General features: G+C 40.3%; 1 protein-coding gene and 1 long non-coding RNA gene across 3 annotated transcripts; one reads left to right on the plus strand and one right to left on the minus strand.

Moving 5' to 3' along the window:
* Nucleotides 1–2,052: 2,052 nt before the first annotated feature.
* On the plus strand, nucleotides 2,053–8,943 carry LOC108409030 (chloride intracellular channel protein 5-like). The gene is made up of 2 exons (XM_017679357.3): nucleotides 2,053–2,695; nucleotides 8,104–8,943. The coding sequence occupies exons 1-2, from the start codon at nucleotides 2,156–2,158 to the stop codon at nucleotides 8,203–8,205; spliced, it is 642 nt and encodes a 213-aa protein (XP_017534846.1). The 5' UTR covers nucleotides 2,053–2,155; the 3' UTR covers nucleotides 8,206–8,943.
* Nucleotides 3,363–19,009, minus strand: LOC140846842 (uncharacterized). 2 transcript variants are annotated; one of them, XR_012126313.1, is made up of 5 exons: nucleotides 18,880–19,009; nucleotides 18,345–18,507; nucleotides 16,721–16,866; nucleotides 10,948–11,088; nucleotides 3,363–7,636 (listed from the first exon to the last, which is right to left on the minus strand). It is a non-coding gene; the product is annotated as an uncharacterized lncRNA (long non-coding RNA). The 2 variants fall into 2 exon arrangements; XR_012126314.1 differs by lacking the exon at nucleotides 16,721–16,866.
* Nucleotides 19,010–19,461: the final 452 nt, after the last annotated feature.

Consider the following 19,461-nt stretch of genomic DNA (forward strand, 5'->3'; position numbering starts at 1 on the left):
CCAGGTGGTAAAGATACCTCGAGACAAGTGCTGGGCATAGAAGCCACAGGGCATAAATCTGCAAAGAAGTAAAAAGCTAACCTTTTCAAGCAATATGGCTTCTCTCTCACTTACCAACTTTACATTTCCCTGTATGGCCCCGGAAGATGACTGGTTAGCCAGAGACGGGTAAGATTCCTCAAGGGAGGAACAACCTAAGACAGGCACAGTCGCAGGGGGGCCATCAGGTGAGAAATTGGGGAACAACCCTGGTGAAGCTTAGAACCTCACCCCCCCACCCCGTGTTGAGAGAAAGCTTCTGCATCCGTGGATGTTTTATTGCCCTTGTCTAGCTCGGATTAGCACATAGTCTACAGGCACACACCTGATCATCTACAATTGCTCTTTTACAACACTAAGCTATGTTTTCTACCTTTATCTTGCATCTACCTACCACTTCAGCAGTTTATTAAAAATAAAAATAATAATAATAATAAAGGGAGAAATGTGGGATCCACATATAAATCAAGTATAAAAATCAAATGAATATTCATATTTGACCTGATTGTTTATAGTTCATAATGCGTGATCAGAACCGAAAGTTTCTGTGATGACTGCCCTTGTACTGTTCACCATGTAAGAACTTATTCACTATGTAAGAATTCGTTCACTAAGTAAGAACTTGTTCGTTATGCTTCAGAAGATTGGAGACTGATGAGAACTAGGCTTGAGATGGATTAATGATTGTGCATTGAGCATTGACCCCCCTATACAGAATTTTATTGTTGTTAACAACCATTTGATCAATAAATATGAGAGATGCCCTCTCAAAAAAAAAAAAAAGTTAGTGTCAATAGCCTTTAAAGTCTGCCTCTGGCCTCATTCCCCTTATCAATTACTTAAGCTGTCCTAAAAGCTAGAACTCTCGAAATACTGCTCTAGTTTTCTCCGTAAGATTCCTGGTTACAATGTTGGACCTAAAGTTACAAAAGAGCTTATCAGTAAGATGCTCACCAAATGCTTTGAAACCTATCAGCCAGAGTTGCACTTCATCCCAATTTTCACATGATTTCTAGGCATTAAAGTCCCTTTACGATCTGTCTGGGTTGTCACGTCAAAGAGAACAATGTACTTGATGTGGGGATGGAAATCAGGAGTTAGCAAAATAGAATAAAGATTAAAAAACAAAGAGCCTGTATATCTGTGGCATTTGTGTTTGACATCAACTAGGCAGTCTTGTACATATGATTTGTTGCTTATTCCAGACCTGGATCAATAGCACTAAGAAAACCTTGAATAGTTTATTTTGTGCCCATTAAGATTTTAGTGTCCCTTGCTGGCACTCCAACTACATTTATAAGTCCCTTGATGATAGAGAATATATCTTTTAACTCATGTTTAGTGCTCAATTCAGTATCCTATACATAACAGAATCTTTGTGAAGGTTGTGATGATCCCACAGATTTAAGAGGGAAAAATAAAACTTAAAGCCATAAATCTTTCAGTCCCTTATTTTGGGTGCTTTGTACTGATGTGGCCATAGACCCGATAATTTATTTTCTTTTCCTTCTCCCATTTGATCACCTAGTGGTGTTTCCAGATAAGAAACATAAATGGAATTCATTACCTAACTGGAGCATGTGTTATTCACTTATCATAGGATATCAATACTCAAGGAACTGTTTTGTATAACTAATTCAGCTATGAATAAGTGAGTTACAGTTTCAAATAATTGTTCTCCATTGAATTGCAGGGATTTTTGAGTGTTGTTAACATTTGGAGGCAATTGAAAGAGGAGCTCTATTTAGTGACAAATGGCTAAGTATTCAGAATTTCAGTGTATACTGGGAAGATAATTCAATTCAACCTCCAGTTGGTCCAAAGAACCTTGAGGTTACTGGCACAGAGGAAAACCCCAGAGTCTACTAAAAAATATTGTCAGGAGTGAAGGAGTTAACTGAGTGTGTAAGCTTTATCTTGTGTCCAGTGGACTTGCAGTTTGTTTATTAAAACCTCCAGTAAATGATTGTTAGAGACTTGTCATTGATAGCTGTTGCTATTTGCTGTGTTTCGTAAGCCTGTTGATTCCTCTGCAAGGCAGCACAGCATCTTCTATCCCTTTACTCATTTCAGATCTATTCAGGTCTGCCTGCAAAGATCCATCAGGTCAATAAACATGAATGACGAAGACTTCAGCATCGTCTACAACACGGTCCAAAATGAGAGGGTGTATGAGGTCCCAGACCAGCCCGAGGAAAACGAAGGTCCCCTCTATGATGACGTTCACGAAGACTCGGGATCAGAAAACACTGTTGTTGCCCCGGAGCTGGAAACCCGGGAGTATGACTCTGTGTCAGTTTGTGCTGTGGGGGGTGAGGAGAGCAGCGTAGCCTCTTCCCAACCAGAAGAAGGTGGCTACCTCCTGCCTGATGAGGTATGTCCTGAGGCTCAGCATCTCCAACCAGCTGAGCCCCAGCAGGACAGGGACATCTCAAAGGAAGAACTGTGCTCGCCAACCACGGACCAGGAGCCTGGTCCAGAGGAGCCCCAGGAGAATGGAAGCGTGGTGGAGAAAGACCTGCCCTCTCCTGCAAACTTCACAGTCCAGAGGAGCAGGACCTTCTTCACCCATGGGGATTCTCCCACCTGCTATTCTGCTGGTTTGGAAGAAAATAAATCAGCTTCCGTGAACCCTGAGATCATTCTCTTTGTGAAGGTAAGGGCTGCCTCTGTCAGGCACACCTGCATGTGCAGAGGGCATATAGTTGGAGTTTTATTTTACGCTGAGAGACCAGGGAGAGATGCATGGTGTCATAGTCCTTGGATCGTAATACATGTTCAAGAGTGAGTTCCCTCTCAGCTCAAAATGGCAAGAGCTGGAAAGTGCACTTAAAATGTGTGTCAAACTACCGACTTCTATACCTGGGCAAAGCATTTTTTGCGCTCACTTCTAAGTGAGCAGAAATGGCTGCTCAAATCCTTACCTCTGTGACAGATGTTAGGTACATATTCCTGTCTGGTTAAAATTTGCTTCATTCCAAAATGAAGCCAAGGCTTGTGAGAGGAAGTTAAATCAACAGCCAGGTGCCAGTGTTTCCTTCTTAACGTTTCTAAGACTTCAGATAAATGGTCAATAAATGTTAACTGTCACTGAGTTTGCCCTTTTGGCACCCATATAACTGAAATACCTGATGAAGTAAGATGACTTTAGTAGTAGTAGGACATCGATTGCCCCCATTAATGTTTAATGCTTATGATGGGTGAACTTAGAACGTTGGTGAACTTTGTTTTAGACCAATACTGTAATAAAGAGTATGGTTATAAACATAACCAAAGCATTAAAAGCATTTCAGGACTAAATAAATCATCTTTATTAATCAAGAAGATAGAACATTTTTCCCCAACATCCACCCCAAATTCATATTTACACATTCTATTATTCGAAGACAGTGTATTAGTGAATGCTGCTATTCTTGCTAATAAAAATGGTTACTCTATGAACCTATAAGAAACCCAGTCCACACTTATTTCTTCCCTTCCTGGTTTCCAATAACTCCTCTAAAGAAATTCACTTTATTTACTAATTGAATACGTTATCATTTTCTGCTTTGTCCTTTTCCCTAGCTGTTTTGTGTGTAAATCATGTCTCCTTTACTCTATCACAAGGTCCTTTCAGAAAGCATCTAGCAAAATGTTTGGCTCATATTTAGGTACCAAACCTTGCCTGGTATTATGTTGTGCATTTGTGGGGAAAGAGGGTGTGTATAAGACAGGGCCCTTGCTCTTAAGAAATAACAATGTGTTGTAGGAGACAGACTTGTACAGGATTAATCTTGGTGAAACAGAGCAGTGAGCAGAGTACAAGTGGGTATTCTGGGAGAGACTGCTGAAACGTGCATGAAAGAATCTGGAGGGGCTCCATGGAGGAGGTGACGTTCAAGTAGGTGCATGCTAGCAGCCTTCCAACTTCTATATCCACATTACCACTGTTAGTTTCAAAAAAAAAATGAAGAATAAAAAACCACGTTTGAAAAGTGAGAACTAGGTGTATTTTTGCTCAAGACAGAGGCATCCATGCCACTTCATGCAACAAGCAAAGTGGATATTATCAGCACCATCACCATCAATATGAGCGCATCAGGATATCATCTGTAAATCTGGTCATGTTGATTTCACCAGAAAGTACCCTTCACTGATGTTGAACCAGACAGAAGTAGGAGGAAATAGAAGTATTGGCATCTTCACTGTGTGGTTCCTAAATTGTTTAAGATCTGTAGTTCCTTAAAGCAGATACTGGATTTAGCTCTTTGAGTTTACATGCTATTTAGGATACTTATGTTAAGAGGTCACAGGATGTACCATCGACCTCAACTCCTGTGTGTGGACTTCTTTTTAAAGATAGTCAGTAGCAGTAAGAAGAGCCAGGGTCATAATCCCTGCTTCTCAACCCCCAACCCCTTCCCACTACGTTCTTTATTCAATGTTGAATGGAAATGTAACATATGAAAGTGGGGATTTCAGGGGCTCTCTGGCTGCTGAGGATGGAGAGTGTGAGTGTGCCCTGCTCAGGCTCCCTCCCCCACCCAGCTCTCAGCGGTGGCGCTGGGCCCCCTGCATTGGATGGGGCTCAGGTGTGCTTATGGCTCACCATCTGCCTCTCAGGGCTTGTTGCTGAGCAGCCCTGGGGGGATTCTTCCCCTGGGCTGTTTCACTGTAGACCACTTGGGTCGCATCTATGCTGTACTCATTTATGTAAGTTACCAGCTATTGTAGATGAGTTAGTGAAAATGCCACACAGGTTTGACTGTGTTCAACCAACACTGTGTTGAGGCTCCCCCATTTCAGAGTGTGGATCAATTACTCAATTAAAATATATAATTTATTTATTCATCCTATAGATAGTTATTGTGCCAGGTCCTGGGTTTCCAATGATGAAGAAAACAAAATCTTGGCTGCCCTGCACTTTGCATTGTAGTAGGGGAGACAACTGAGGGGCAAATAAATAAGGAAATAAAAAATGTGCTGGTGATAGTGCCATAAAGAAACATAAAACAGTAATAATGGGAGTATTAATTTCTTGTTGCTGTCATTTAGAGTCACCACCAACTTAGTGGCTGGAAACAATACAAATGCATTCTCGTACAGTTCTGGAGACCAGAAACTTAACAGGAGGCTGGCGAAGCTGAAGACAAGGGGCCGGCAGGCTGTGTGCCGGAGGCCCTAGGGGAGGAACCATTTCTGTCCCTCTTCCCATGTCTAGAAACTGTTCTCACTCCTTGCTCAGGGTCCGGATCTCACCACCTCTTCCCTCCCTGTTTCCATCTTCGCCTTGCTCCTTCTCATCTGACTCCTCCTGCCACCCTCTGGTAAGGAGCCTATGACTAGTCTGGCCTTCCAGGATAATCCAGGACAATCTCCACATTTTAAGATATATAATTCAGTCACATCGGCAAAAGTCCCTTTTGCCACACAAAGTAACATTCTTGGATTCTGGGGATTAGGTTGTGGACCGTATTCAGCTTCCCACAGTGGGGCAGACAGCAGTGGGTGGGGCTGCGAGGAGGCAGCGTGGCTGGAGTGGGGTGAGTGAAGAGGTGAGGCGGCAGCCAGTGAGGCTGGAAGGTGGAGGTGGTCATGGATCCTGCTGGCTTTATGAGTCACTGGAAGAACTTTCACTTTTGCTTAGTGATATGGGAGTTGCCAGAGGATTTTGGAAGGAATATTCTAGTTGCCTTTTTGATAACAGACCAGCAGAAAAAGGATAGAAGCAGGGGTAGTAGTTTGGAGGCAATTGAGAACCTAGGCAAGAGATGATGGTGAACCAGTTCTGGTGACAGCAGGGAGGTAGTGTGAGTAGGACTGGGATTATTTTGAAGAGAGCGCCCAGAGGTTTTGCAGATGGGTTTGATGTGGAGCAGAAAGAAAAAATAAAGTCAAGACTGACTTTAGGGGAGTTGGCCAGAGCCTCTGAGTAAATGGAGGTGTTATTCCCGTTCCAGCTATGGACACCTTCTCTTGGAATGTAGGATTGAGAAGATGTGCTCATTTATATATGCTGTAGAGCAGATTTTAAAGCCAGTTACATGGTTTGAAACCTGGTGTAGCAGATTAATTTCTGGTCAGTTGTTTAGCTTCTCTCTGCCTCAGTTTCCTCATTGGTAAAATGGATGTTATAATTATAATGTTCTTCATAAGATTGTTGTGAAGACTAAGTAATATAAGCCATGTAACTTGCTTAGTATAGTACCTGATGTAGAATAAATGTTCCATATTAGAAGCCTAAACAGTTATTTATTGTGATGAATTTCAGCAATTCATAGCATTTTTATTTTAAGCACTGTGCCTTATAGTCAGTAGACATTCAAACGATGTTCCACTAGCTGATCCTAACATGAACAGTGTAATGTTGTGGAAGGAGCACTTGTGAGGAAATTCTAACACAACTTTAATAGTTTGCTATGAAACATTCCTGGACCCAAGTTTCCATTGACTTGTGATCCCTTCCAAGTGTTACAGTCTTTGATTCCAGGGTGTAAAGTTCCAGCTCTTCATCAGCATCATATATATGGCACCACTATTATCTGCTCCAGGAGACTGCTTGATAATGATCATGATTTCCACACTTGGGTGTGGTGGAAGAGCCACTATGAGACCGACACTCCTTACCACTCTCAATGCACGCGAAACCTAGGAAATAGTCCACAGAGGCAGTCTCTGATGAGGCATGGAAAGGGTCCCCATGCAGGGCTGCACAGGTTGTGCACTGAACCTATTTAGGGGGCACCATTCATGGAAAATGTGAATGGTGCACTCTTGAAGTCAGGCAACATAATAGCCCTGGTAAATGTTTCTTAGACTCATAGCCTAGAATTTGTGTGAAAAGAGTAACTCTCTATGACCTGGTTCAGCATGGTGGGAAGTGTAACAGAGTTGTTCATAATTGTTATTATCACTAGAGCCCAGGAAGCTTGAAGCTGTCCCAGCAGTCATGGTATTCAAAACAGGCATTCAATGTAATGCATGAGATATTAGAATATTATAATCAGAAGGACAACTGTTGAAGAATATTTCTATTTAATTTTGTCTGGTCTTCTTAAATGTCAATATTTTATGTATTTCAAAATGAATGTGCATAGTATATTCTTATAGTAGTACATTAATGTAGTTTGTAAATGAATAAAAACATATACTGTGGGTAAATGTTTAAGTTTTGTATTGATAGGGATGCTCAGTTTAAGGAATCTTATTCACTCATAGACTCTCCTTCCTTTCTTGCCACCATGGGGCTCTTTCCTTGGCCAAGATCTAGCAACTCTAACCTCCCAGGTCCTTCGCAGGAGTTTTCGTAAGCAACACATTTAGTCCATTTGCCTTGGAGGTAAACACAAATTCATCATTTCAGGGGAGAAACTGTAAAATCTCATGGAAAAGTAAGGGGAGTGCAGATGGATTTGGTGTTGAGATGTGGCTCAGTTGAGGAGCCAGCAAGGATGTTCCAGATGGTGGGCTCAGCATAAGCAAAGGCACAGCAAACGCATGTGTGTAGAACTGTCTGTTTGGCTGGAGTGGAGAGGTCTGCACAGCTGCAGAGCAGAGGGTGAGGCTGAAGAGCCAGGAGTGCAGTCTTCCATGGAAAACTGGCGGGCTTGATTTTATCCTGAAGGTAACCAAGAATAATAGAATGTTTTAGAGGAGGATGTCACAAGCAAAACAATGGTTAGGGCAATGAGTGAGCAAATTAAGAAACATTTCTAGCTGCTGTGTAGATCATGGAACACATAGAAATGTCCCAAGCTTCATTTCTAAGATTAGTTCTAGCATTTAGATAGAAATGCATTGTATATAATGACTATTTGTTTGTTTGTTTGTTTATTTATTTATTTATTTATTTATTTATTTATTTATTTATTTAGCTGACTACTGGGATATTTTCAAATATTTAGAACCTTGTCTTCACACAGGCAAATTTCTAGAAAAAGCTAGCCAGTGTGATGCTAATGTATAAAGTATCTGTATGTATACTTTATGTTTGGTAAGCAGAATGTATAGATTCAGCACAAAGTTTTGATTGATGTTGTTTTAGTTTAGTTTCCAATGAAAATGTGCTTGTGTCGTCTGTGTTAGCTTGGATGGACTACTCAGAAGTTACACATTTGGATGCCTGGGAATAGCAGAGCCTTGAAAGGATTCTCCCATGCCACGATCCCTAAGGAGAGCCCGCTCTAGTGTCAATAATAAGAACACATCAAATATGTCTCTGGAAACATTTGTGAGAAGATACAAGTCTGAGCCTGTTGCCTGTTTCCAATTGTCCTTTCATGGGACCAATGAAGCATATAAAAATGGAACAATGAGCAAGTTTGAAAAAAGATATCTATTCTTGTCATAATTTCTTCTTAATCAGGGTTCTGGGAACACAGTCAAGTCCCAATTTTATTCAGAATCATTTTCTAGGTGCCCATATGGACTCGTTTACTGTGTGAATCAATGCCATCAAAGAGGTCACAGAATCCTAGAGCTATGATTAGAAAATTGAAAACCTGAGAAGTCAACCAACATGTCCACAGCTGCCTACAAATTAATAGCAAGCCAGGACTTTGGCTTCTCAATCCAGGGAACTTCCTTTATCTTGGCATTCCTAGCCTGGGGTGCTGGATGTTCATAAATATGCTCTAGAGGTTCTGTAATATTCTACAAGTCTATGCAAATTTTTTTGTGTGTGTGAAAGATGCTCTTGGGAGGGTCCATATACCCTCAATGCTATTTATGACTGTGATACATTCCACCTTCCTTATCTAGGTATTCCTGCCTTGTATGTCCATGTGGGAGGGAGGAGAATGTACTTTCAGTGGTCCAACCAACTCCTTTTCTTTCCTGTGGAGTCAGCCACTTGCTCTAAGCCTTTGAACATCTCAAGAAATCATGGGAGGAAACCCTCACAAAAAAAGAAATAAACAAACATTATCCAAATCATCATGTGTGGATTATGTTACCTCTGAAAATCAAGGTGATGTGATATTCTGAAATAAATATCCTAAATTAGGATATACCTGTTTTCTAAGGGAAATTCCAGACATTTTTCCCCAAGGGACTGCAAACAATGTCAATTCATCCACAACTAATCCCACCACTTTTTGGGGCACTATCTCCAATGGTACAAACTAAAACTTTTGATAACTTAGATTTCTGCTCTTCATTTCCTAACAGTCTGGTCACTTTTACCTTCTAAAATGTTCTCTCCTTTCCATCTTGGCTGCCACAGGCCAAGGAGGTCATCCTGGCCAGTTATTCAACTGGTCACTCTGCCTCTAGACTCATCTCCTTCCCAAGAGGCCCCCACAAAATCACCAGAAGTTCATATAAAGAGCACATCTGACCATACCATTCCCTGAGTGTAGCTATGCATTCCCTCCTGGGGAAACGCGAGGAAGGAAAGAATGTATGCAAAGGTCTTCATGCTCCATCAGGCTTTTAGCTAAGACCTCATCATCACCAGCCGAGACCTCTGGCTTGCAGATGGCCATCTTCTTCCAGTGTCTCACATGGCCCTTACTCTGTCCTAATTTTTCTCTTCTTATAAGGATACCAGTCACATTAGATTAGGGTTCACCCTAATGATCTCATTTAAGCTAAATTACCTCATTAAATACAAATACAGTCACATTCTAAGGTATAGGGAATTAGGATTCAACATATACATTTTGGGGAGACACAATTTAGCTCATAACACTTAATGTCATAATGGCCTCTTTATGTCTTTTTCTCTCTCTCTAGCCATGAACACTTGAAGGAGTGTCTGCCTCTTATCCATTCTCATACACCCAGTCCACAGCCTCTTAAATGGTGATTGGATGAAGGGAGGAAGGAATGAGTTACTCCCAGAGATCCTCAGGGCAATGGGGGAGGAAGAGGTTTGTTCTAACGGCCTGCAAGCAGTCATCAGAATGGTGCTCTAAGCCCCCATATTAGTTTCATAGAGCTGCTGTAACAAATTACCGTAAATTTGGTGGCTTAAAACAACAGAAATTTATTCCCCCACAGTTCTAGAGGCTAGAAGTCTGAAGTATTGGCAGAGTCACACTCCCTCTAACGGCTCTAGGGGAGAATCCCTCCTTGCCTTTTTAGCTTGGTGGTTGCTCCCAGCATTCCCTGGCTCATGACTATATCACTCCACTTCCATTAACACATGGCCCTTTCTCCTATGTCATTGTATCTATTTGTCTTTCTTACAAAAACTTGTCAATGGATTTAGGGGCTATCCTAACGCAGAATGATCTCATCTCAATCTTTAATTTAATTACATTTACAAAGACTCTTTTTCCAATTAAGGTTACATTTACAGGTTCTGGTAGGGCATATCTTTGGGAAAGGAGTTACTCTTTATCCCACTATGGCCCTGCAAGGTAGAAATCAGTTGAGCTGAAGCATGGGAATCTCTGGACATGGACAGCCACTTCTGGGTTCTGTATTTCTCACCAAATGCAAGGGGTTCTGTGAGAATTCAGTGGACTGTTTGCACCTTCATCTCATTAGTTTTCAGACATTTATGAGAATGCCTGGCACATTCTTAGCATCGTTCTGAAACTGAGCAGAAAGCCAGTAGTCTGAGGACTTTATTTGATTTGTTGAACTCTGAAGGGATGCTGGAGTTAAAGGTCTTGAGGGTTCCTACAGCTGTTGGTGTCCAACAGTGCAAGGAACAGCCTATGGTCATAATGTCGCCATAGGTAATTCAATGTATCCACAATGCCTTTGTGTTTCTGCATCTATATAGCAGACCAAACACTGTTCTGTCAATAGACACACTAGCCAAACCAAACATTATGACCAGAAGTGTCAACACTGGGCGAGCAAACATCAACTGACTGGGATGAGGCTGCCAATCAGAATATTAAGGGAGGGGAACAGTGTTAGACTACTGCATGACATATCCTTTTCTGCACTCCCATTTTTTCAATAATAACTCACCAGACTGTCAGCTTCCTGAGGGAAGGGACCACATTTTTCTGATCTCTGCAGCGTGGTGTCCTATGGGGTGCTGGGCTTGTCATAAGTGACTCCATAAATGTTGGTCAAAGTGAACTGAACTCTAACGTATCCTTCTCCCACCTGATGGAGTAAAAACCATCCCTTAGAACAAAATTTCATATTGAACACTTAACTCATCAACTTAAGCCTTGCCCATCGCCAGTATGACCAAGGTCACTTTTGGCCATCATGTGCAAGCACCATCTGCCCCTAACAACCTCTCTTGTCCCATCACCCACCACACCCCGCTTTGCTTGTTATGCCTCAGGAATGCTCAGCTCCCTGCAAATTGGATGTTGCTTTGCCTCACCTGGCCTTGTCCGTGCTGATCCCTGTGCCTATGGCATCTCCTCCTGCCCCATTATCTGACCAACCTCTTCATTTGTCTGGACTCATATTCCCTGGGAAGCCATTTCTGAACCTCCAGGTCATTCTGCACGATACCCCCTCAGCACTTACCTCCAGGTCAGCCCTTGTCACCTAACACTACAATCATCTGGGCAAGAGTGTTCCTCTCTAGGCTGAAGGCTCCACAGGGAACATGTTCTCCTGCCACATCTTACTCACCCGTGTCTGTACACCCACCATTAGCATGAAGCCTGGCCCATAGTTGGGGCTTATAAATATTTGTTGAGTTGAATTAAACTGAATGGCTATTAGAAGAGTAGTTAAATTTTTTCTTGAAGGGAAAGCTTATTAGTGTATCTTGGGAAATTTGGTCAGCATTTAAGCAAAGGCCATTATGTCCCTGCATCCATTGACATTTGACTTAGCATTTAAGCAAAGGCCATTATGTCCCTGCATCCATTGACATTTGACTTTGAGGTGCTATGGATGGAATGGTGAGTCCTGGTGAGAAGCCAGCTGGTATAGGGGGAAAAAGAGAAGGGGAAATTCCTATTTCCTGAAGACTTACTTTGAACCATGCTCTGTGCTAGGTCACCTGCTTAACTGATACTATCTATGTAATAGGACTTAAGAGCTAGATATCCAACTGGATTCTGATGCCGACTAACCATGCAAATTTGGGGAAGTCATTTGCACACTTTCTGGCCCTTAGAGTTCTCACCCACTTAAAAAGAGAAGCAGTTTGAATGAGTTAAGCCTGAGAGCCTCCACTGGTTGTAACTTGCTGTGTATAGAAGCTTCATTCTTCTTTACAGTAAAATACTCTCCCTCCCACAGGGATCTCCTCTCTCTCACATCTTGAATTTATATTATTGTCGTGATCTCTAAAGTATTTATTAAATATATTTTTGGTTAGCTCTGTGACTTTTAAAATAGGTGCAAGAGGAAATGGTGAGTAACAAAGATAGAGATGTTCTCATATAGAAACAGGATTTTTGACTCAAATCATATTGAATAGTAGCAGGTTTTGAATTCAACTGACTTTTCTCCTCTGTTTATTGTTTGCATGGTTCACAATGTGAAAGATACAAAAGGTAGGCTCTCTCCCCAACCATGCCCTCTCAGACACATCATTTCCATTTTCTGAGGCAATTTATCCTAAAAATTTCATGTATATGGTTCCTGAAACATTTTATGTACATTCCAACATATATATGTATGTTTATATTTGAAATTATCTCTTTTTCCTTTTATTTAATACAGGTTATATTTTATTTAATATAGCATTATACCATATACCCTATTATGTACCTTGCTTTTTTGGGGGGTCAATTTTATTGCAATATAATTTACACACATCCAACAATTTTGTGTGTACATGTCCATGAGTTTTGGCGAATGTATACAGCTGTGTAAGAACCACCACAGTCATGATGTACAACATCAGCATCACCTCTGTAAGTTTTCTCCTGCTCCTTTGCATGAATCCCCTCCCAGCCACCATCTGATTTCTGGAAACCATTGGCCTTCTTTCTATCACTGTAGTTTTGCCTTTCAAAAAGTATCATGAAAACAGAATTAAACTCTTTGTAATGTTTTGAGTGTGGTTTCTTTCACTTAGCATAAAGCTTTTGAATTAATCCATGTAGTACATATAGCAGCAGGTGGTTCCTTTTTGTTACTGAGTAGTATTCCACTGTATGACTCTACCAGGGTTTGTTCATGCATTCAGCAGTTGATGGACACTTGGGTCCTTTCCCAGTTTTTGTCTGTTATTAAATCAGTGACTACAAACATTCACATATAGGCTTTTGTGTTGATTGTGGTTTCATTTCTCCTGAGCAACTACTTAGGAGTGGAATTATTGGGTTATATTTCTGGTGAATGTTTCACCTTACTAAAAAAGCCCTTTTAAATTATTTCCAAAGTGACTGTCAGGATTTACATGAGACTTCCAGGTGCTTTCTTCTCAGCACTTGGTATTGTCAATCTTCTAAGTTTTAGGCATACTGGTAAATGTAAAATGGTATTTCACTGCAGCTTTAATTTACATTTTTCTAATGACTAATGAGGTTAACCATCTTATCATGTACTTACTAGCCACCATTAGGTTTTCTGTGATGAAATATCCTTTCAAATGCTTTGCTTATTATTATGATTTTAGTATTATGTCTTATTATTTAATTTTAAGATTTCTTTATATATTCAAGATAAAATTTCTTCATCAGCTAAGTGTTCTGCAAATAGTTTACAAGCCTATGGCTTGACATGTAATTTTCATAACAGTGTCTTTTGAACACAGCAGTTTTTTATTTTGATGTAGTCCATTTATCAATTTTTTTATCTTATGGTCTGTGCTTTTTGTGTCCTATCTAAGACTTGTTTGTCTAACCCAAGGTTGACAAAGATTTTCTCCTATATTTTCTTCTGCAAGTTTTATAGGTTTAGGTTTTATATGTAGTTCTATGATCCATTTTGAGTTAATTCTTCATAGGGTGCAAAATATGAGTTTGTTCTCTCTCTCCCTCTTTTTCTTTCCCTCTGTCCTTCAGATGTCCAATTCTTCCAGTACCATTCAATGAAATATTATCCCTTTCCCATTGGATTGCCCTGAAACCTTCATGAAATTCAATTGATGATATATATTTCAATCTATTTCTGGACTCTCTATTCTGCCATTGATCTATGTGTTTAGCTTTATGCCAATAACCACACTGTTCTGAGTACTGTGTATGGTAAATCTTAGAATCAGGGAATTTAAGTTATCCAGTGTTTTTCTTTTTCAAAATTATTTTAGCTATTATAGGTCCTTTCATTTTCATAAAAACATTAGAATTAGTTCACTAATTTCTACAAAAAAGCCTTTTTCTTTTTGAAATTGCTTTGATACCTTAACAATATTGAACCTTTCAATTACAGAGCACGATATAGCTCTCAGCTTATTTAAGCCTTTTATTTCTTTCAGCAACAAATTGTAGTTTTCAGTGAACAGAGTTTGTATATACTTCATTAAATTGTTCCTAAGAATTTTAAAGATTAATGTTATTATAACTAAAATGTTAATTTCTGTTGTTCATTATTAATATATAGAAATGTAGTTGATTTTTTTACGTTGGCCATTATATCCTGAAACTTTGCTAAATTTCTTTATTAGTTCTAGTAGAATATTTTGCATGGATACTATAGGATTTTCCACATATATCATATATACCATATCATATATCATAGATCATGTCATCTGTAAGAAAAGCACAATGTTATTTCTTCTTTTCTAATCTGTATTCCTTCACTCCTTCCTCCCTCTCTTTCTTTTTGTCTTTGGTGGGAGGGGGTCTTATTATTCTGGCTAGAATCTCCATCACACTCTTAGGTAGAAACCATGAGAGCAGACATCGTTGCTTTGTTCCTATTCTTAGGAGGAATGCATTCAATCTTTTCATCATTAGATATGATGGTAGCTATACCTTTTTTAGAAATGCTTTTAAGTTCCCCTTTATTTCTAGTTTTTTAAGAGTTTTTACCATGAATATGTATTGAATTTTGACAAATGCACCTAATGAGGTCATTAGATGGTTTTTCTTTTTTAGTCTATTGATGTGAAATAAACCCATTTATTTTCAAGTGTTAAACCAACTTTAGATTTCTGGGATAAATCTTACTTAGTCATAATTTATGATTATTTTTATGGAGTGCTAGATTTGATGGGTTAAAAGTTTGTGAAAGTTTTTGTATCTGTGTTCATGAGGAATATTAGTCTGCAGTTTTCCTTCTTAATTTCTGTGTTTGGTTTTGGTATCAGGAAAATATGGGCCTCACAGAACAACTTGGGAATGTGTTTCCTCTTTTGTTCTCTGGAAGAGTTATTGCAGAATTGGTACTATTTCTTCTTTTATAGCTTGGTGGAAATTACCAGTGACGCTATCTTCACTGGAGGTTTCTTGGTGGGAAGGTTTTTCTCCCCCTTGCAAATTCAATGTATTTAATAGATACAGGTAAATTCAGGTTTTCTTTTTCTTTGTGAGTAAATTGGGTAGTTCACGCACCTCAGGTTCTTGGTTGATTTAATCTAAGTTTTTGAATTTATTGCCAGTTGTCCACTGATCATGTTCATGTTTTATTCTACCTTCTTAAACATATGGAATCTATTCATAATAGCAATTTTAATGTCTTTGTATGCTAATTTTATCACCTTCATCATGTACAAGTTTATTTTTAATTGATTGACCTTTTCTTTAATTATGAGTTGCATTTTCCTAGTTATTTACATGATCTGGTAATATATTTGACTACCAGACAAAGTGAATTTTATGTTGTTGGATACTGGATTTTGTTCTCTTTTACATAGTGCTAGGCCTCATTCTGGAATGCAGGTAAGCTATTTGGAAAGAATTTGATCCTTTTGAGCCTGGTTTGTAAGCTTTGTAAGGGCAGCTCTAGAAAATCCCTGGTTTGGAGGCAACTTGGCTGCTTTTACTGAAGCAATACCTCTCTCAGGACTTTATCTGATGTCTCATGCACTAGGAGGGCTTTCCACTCTGGCTGTGGGGACCAGTCCACGTAAGATCCTAAGACAGTTAAGACGTTCTCCTACTCATTTCCAGTTCTTCTCCCAAGCTTGTTAGTTTCTCTCTCTGCCTCCCTCTCTCTCTATCTCTGTCTCTCTCTGCAACCCATCGTCTCTGGTATTTAGATCTATGAATTCTAGCCACCTTGACTCTCCCAAACTCTGGACTTTGTTGTTTCCTCAGCTCAGAGAGACTGCCAGGCTCTGTCTGGGTTCTGTGCTACCATCCCCAATGTTGAAAACCATCACTTTATAAAGTTTGTCTGCTTTACTAATTTTATAAAGTAATGTTCTAGTTGCTAAGTGTAAATCTGATTCCTCTGCCCTGGCCAGATGTGGGGATCTCTTAACTGAGTTTAATATGCCCATTTCTCTTGGGGTGCTTCTCCTTTCTTTCCAAATATTAGCCCTTTGAATTCAAGTTTAAATTTCAGTTTGGAATACACCCATGAAGTTCAATGGAACTGACACCCAGTGATAATGATATTAAAGTGATTTTGTGGGAGACAGCTATAGCAAATATTTTGGCCTTCAGGCAAAGGTTACTTGCTAACCTTCCTTCTTTCCATTCTCTTTTAAGAGTATGTTGTTTTTAGTGTAGCACAGATAAGGCAAATAGTGAATCTGTGGCATCTCACTGCACTGATGGACAGGGACTGCATTGGGGTATGGGTAGGGACTTGATAATATTGGTAAATGTAGTAACCACATTGTTTTTTCATGTGAAATCTTCATAAGAGTCTATACCAATAATACTTTTAAAAAAAAGTATGTTGTTTTTCCAAAGCCTTTATTTTGTACCTTAAGTTCTCAGCAACAAGGAGACAGGAAAACAGAGGTCCCAGCTAATCAGTCACCAACAAAAGGCAAAATGCAATGATGTCTTTCCATCTTTTAACTTCTTACCATTCATGCTTCTGGTGATTCCATGAGTTCCCTTAGAAAACCTGGGAAAAGCGGATTTTTACTACTACCAGAAGGAAATCCCATTTTTAAGCTACTGTCTGATACACAGGCCCAGTTGTCCAGAATGAATTTAACTATGAATTGTATTGTGTACATGGGAAAAATGCACTGACTGGTAGCTTTGCTCCCAGATGATACTCCCTCAAAAATATGAGAAGACCTTCCATGAGTGGAGCTCTGAAACCAAGTGTTTTGTGTAAACTCGTGAAGACAAAGATTAGAAATCAGGCTTTTAAGCCATGTCTCACTTTTATGCTTTATAAGCAGAGCCTTCTGTATCCCCTGCTGAGCCTGTGGGTCAGCAGAAGGGCCAGGCCCATCAGAAGCTGTCAGCCTCCATTACTGCCAGGGTTCAGTGGACAACAGTAACATAGCAACAGCCAAAATAAATAGGAGGGTGCATTGTTTAGGAAACCACTAATGCTCTGAGGTTTCAATGATAATAATTGCACAGTAAGTATGTAAGGTGGTAATAAATAACCGACTTGAGTGCCTTTTGTTAATTGGACTACAACTGCATGTTTTTTTTTCTCTCTATGAAATACTTTTGTCATTTCTTCTATGGTGGCAAGAAAGGAAAGAATTGGGTAGATAGTCTCTTCATATTTACAAAAGCAACCTTCTATAAACCACCTAGATTCTCCTGGAACTGTGATATTTAAAATAACAGCCAGTAGCCACATGAGGCTATATGTTTTAAATACATTTAAATTAAAAAAATATTGAAAATTCAGTTCCTCAATCATGATATTTACATTTCAAGCACTCAACAGCTCTATTTGGCTAAAGGCTACTATATTGGAAAGTGCGGTTATGGAATATTTCTATTATCACAGTAAGTTCTACAGGATATACTATTGTAGGGTTGTAACTCCAGGGGGAAAATGCAGGGGCAAAATACCTTTGAAACCGAAATCAGTCAAAGGGAGAAATAAAGTGGGAGAATCCTGTTAATTTCTTATAAGCAGTCCACTTCCCCTGTCCCGAGTCCCCGAAGAAGGGACCCCACTCAACCTATCCTGATAAGCCCTGGCTTGCCCTAGTCTTTACCTATTGATATGGAGATGGCTACTTCTCTTCACCCCCTGGAAATACCTGTTGATATGGAGATGAATTAAGGCCAGGCAAGAGATTCTGGAAATATTGCAATTTTACCCACAAGGGTGACCTGGGTTCAGAACTCTCTCCTGTCTCTTCTCTTAAGGACATTAACCCTATGGGATCAAGGCCTACCTTTATGACTCCATTTAAACTTAATTACTTCCTCAGAGGTCTCATTTCTAAATACAGCCTCAATGGGCCTTAAAGCTTCAATATTTGAATTTTCAGAGGACACAAGCATTCAATCCGTAACAGGCAGAGAGGTGGGAAAATACTTTTATAGGGAACATTCAGTGATGCAGTTTGGATGGAGTGGAAGGGGACTAGTGGTGGAGACATGGGTGAAACAAATTCACACCTGGGGATCGTCCTGGATCACAGAAGGTCCGGAGTGGCCGTGTAGGGTGTATTTTATCTGCATAAGGGTGTATCTGAGGGTTTTCAGCTGGGTAGTTGCTGGGTCAGAACTGTGCTCTTGGAAGTGATGATTCTGGCACTGGTGGTTTTTGTAGCTGCCTTGCCTGTAATATATTGGAGCAGAGAAGGAAATGGAAGCACTGGCAGACTAAATGCATAGTTCAGAAATTCCCACCGAACTTGCAAGACACTTTCCTGAATGCCAGTCGGTGCCTTGTTTGACTGGCAAGAAAGGAACATGCAGTGGGGGACACAGACCCTGGGCTGCCTTCGTGAAAAATCGGTATGAACGAGCAGTCTCCACCCGGGCCGGCCCCTCACCAGGACTTCCCTAAGCATCAGTCAGTCCCAAAGCAGAGCAGTCCCCTTTATCTCAACCAAAGGTTTTGAATGGGAACTATTGATCCACCCATCAAAGTAAGTCTGGAGGGTTTCCTGCTGACTGCTGAGGACACAGCCCAGCTCCCCGAACTTGCATTTCATGAAGGAATCTAGTCCTCAGAGGTTGTAAATCACCAAATCTCCATTAGAGTGCTCTCAGCGCAAGATTACAGAATGGAATGCCTCTCCGCCAGGAAAGTTCTCGTCAGCCTCCTGAGGCAATAGGTCCCAGCAGCCACTGCGGACAACTAAAATTAGCCACCGTATAAAACTCCAGCTCCTAGGCCTGCTGGAGGAAATAGTTCGCGGAGAACAGCAGCACAGGCTGGGATAAAGCATTGCCTGCTGTTTCCTTATGTGTCATCAAACATGATGGGTCCCCTGAAATCACTAATGCCGACCTCAACAATTAATGTGGATTTACTGGGTGGGATTGAAGGCCACTTGGGAATGATGAGAGGCCTCGGATATGATCTAGTGGGACTCCTCGGTCTGTAAATAGAACAGCGAGGTTGTACCTTACCCAGCGCCGCATCGCCATTCCATTTACTTACTTTCATCTTTCAGTCATTCGTCAAATACTGATTGAATATAGTGCAATTCCTCATTTCATTCAGTGTCTCTGCTCCAGTGTCCCCTCCCCAACCCCACCATCCAAGCAGCAGCCTGTCTCTATG

This window comes from Manis javanica, chromosome 16, assembly GCF_040802235.1.
Source record: "Manis javanica isolate MJ-LG chromosome 16, MJ_LKY, whole genome shotgun sequence".
Classification (NCBI taxonomy): domain Eukaryota; kingdom Metazoa; phylum Chordata; class Mammalia; order Pholidota; family Manidae; genus Manis; species Manis javanica.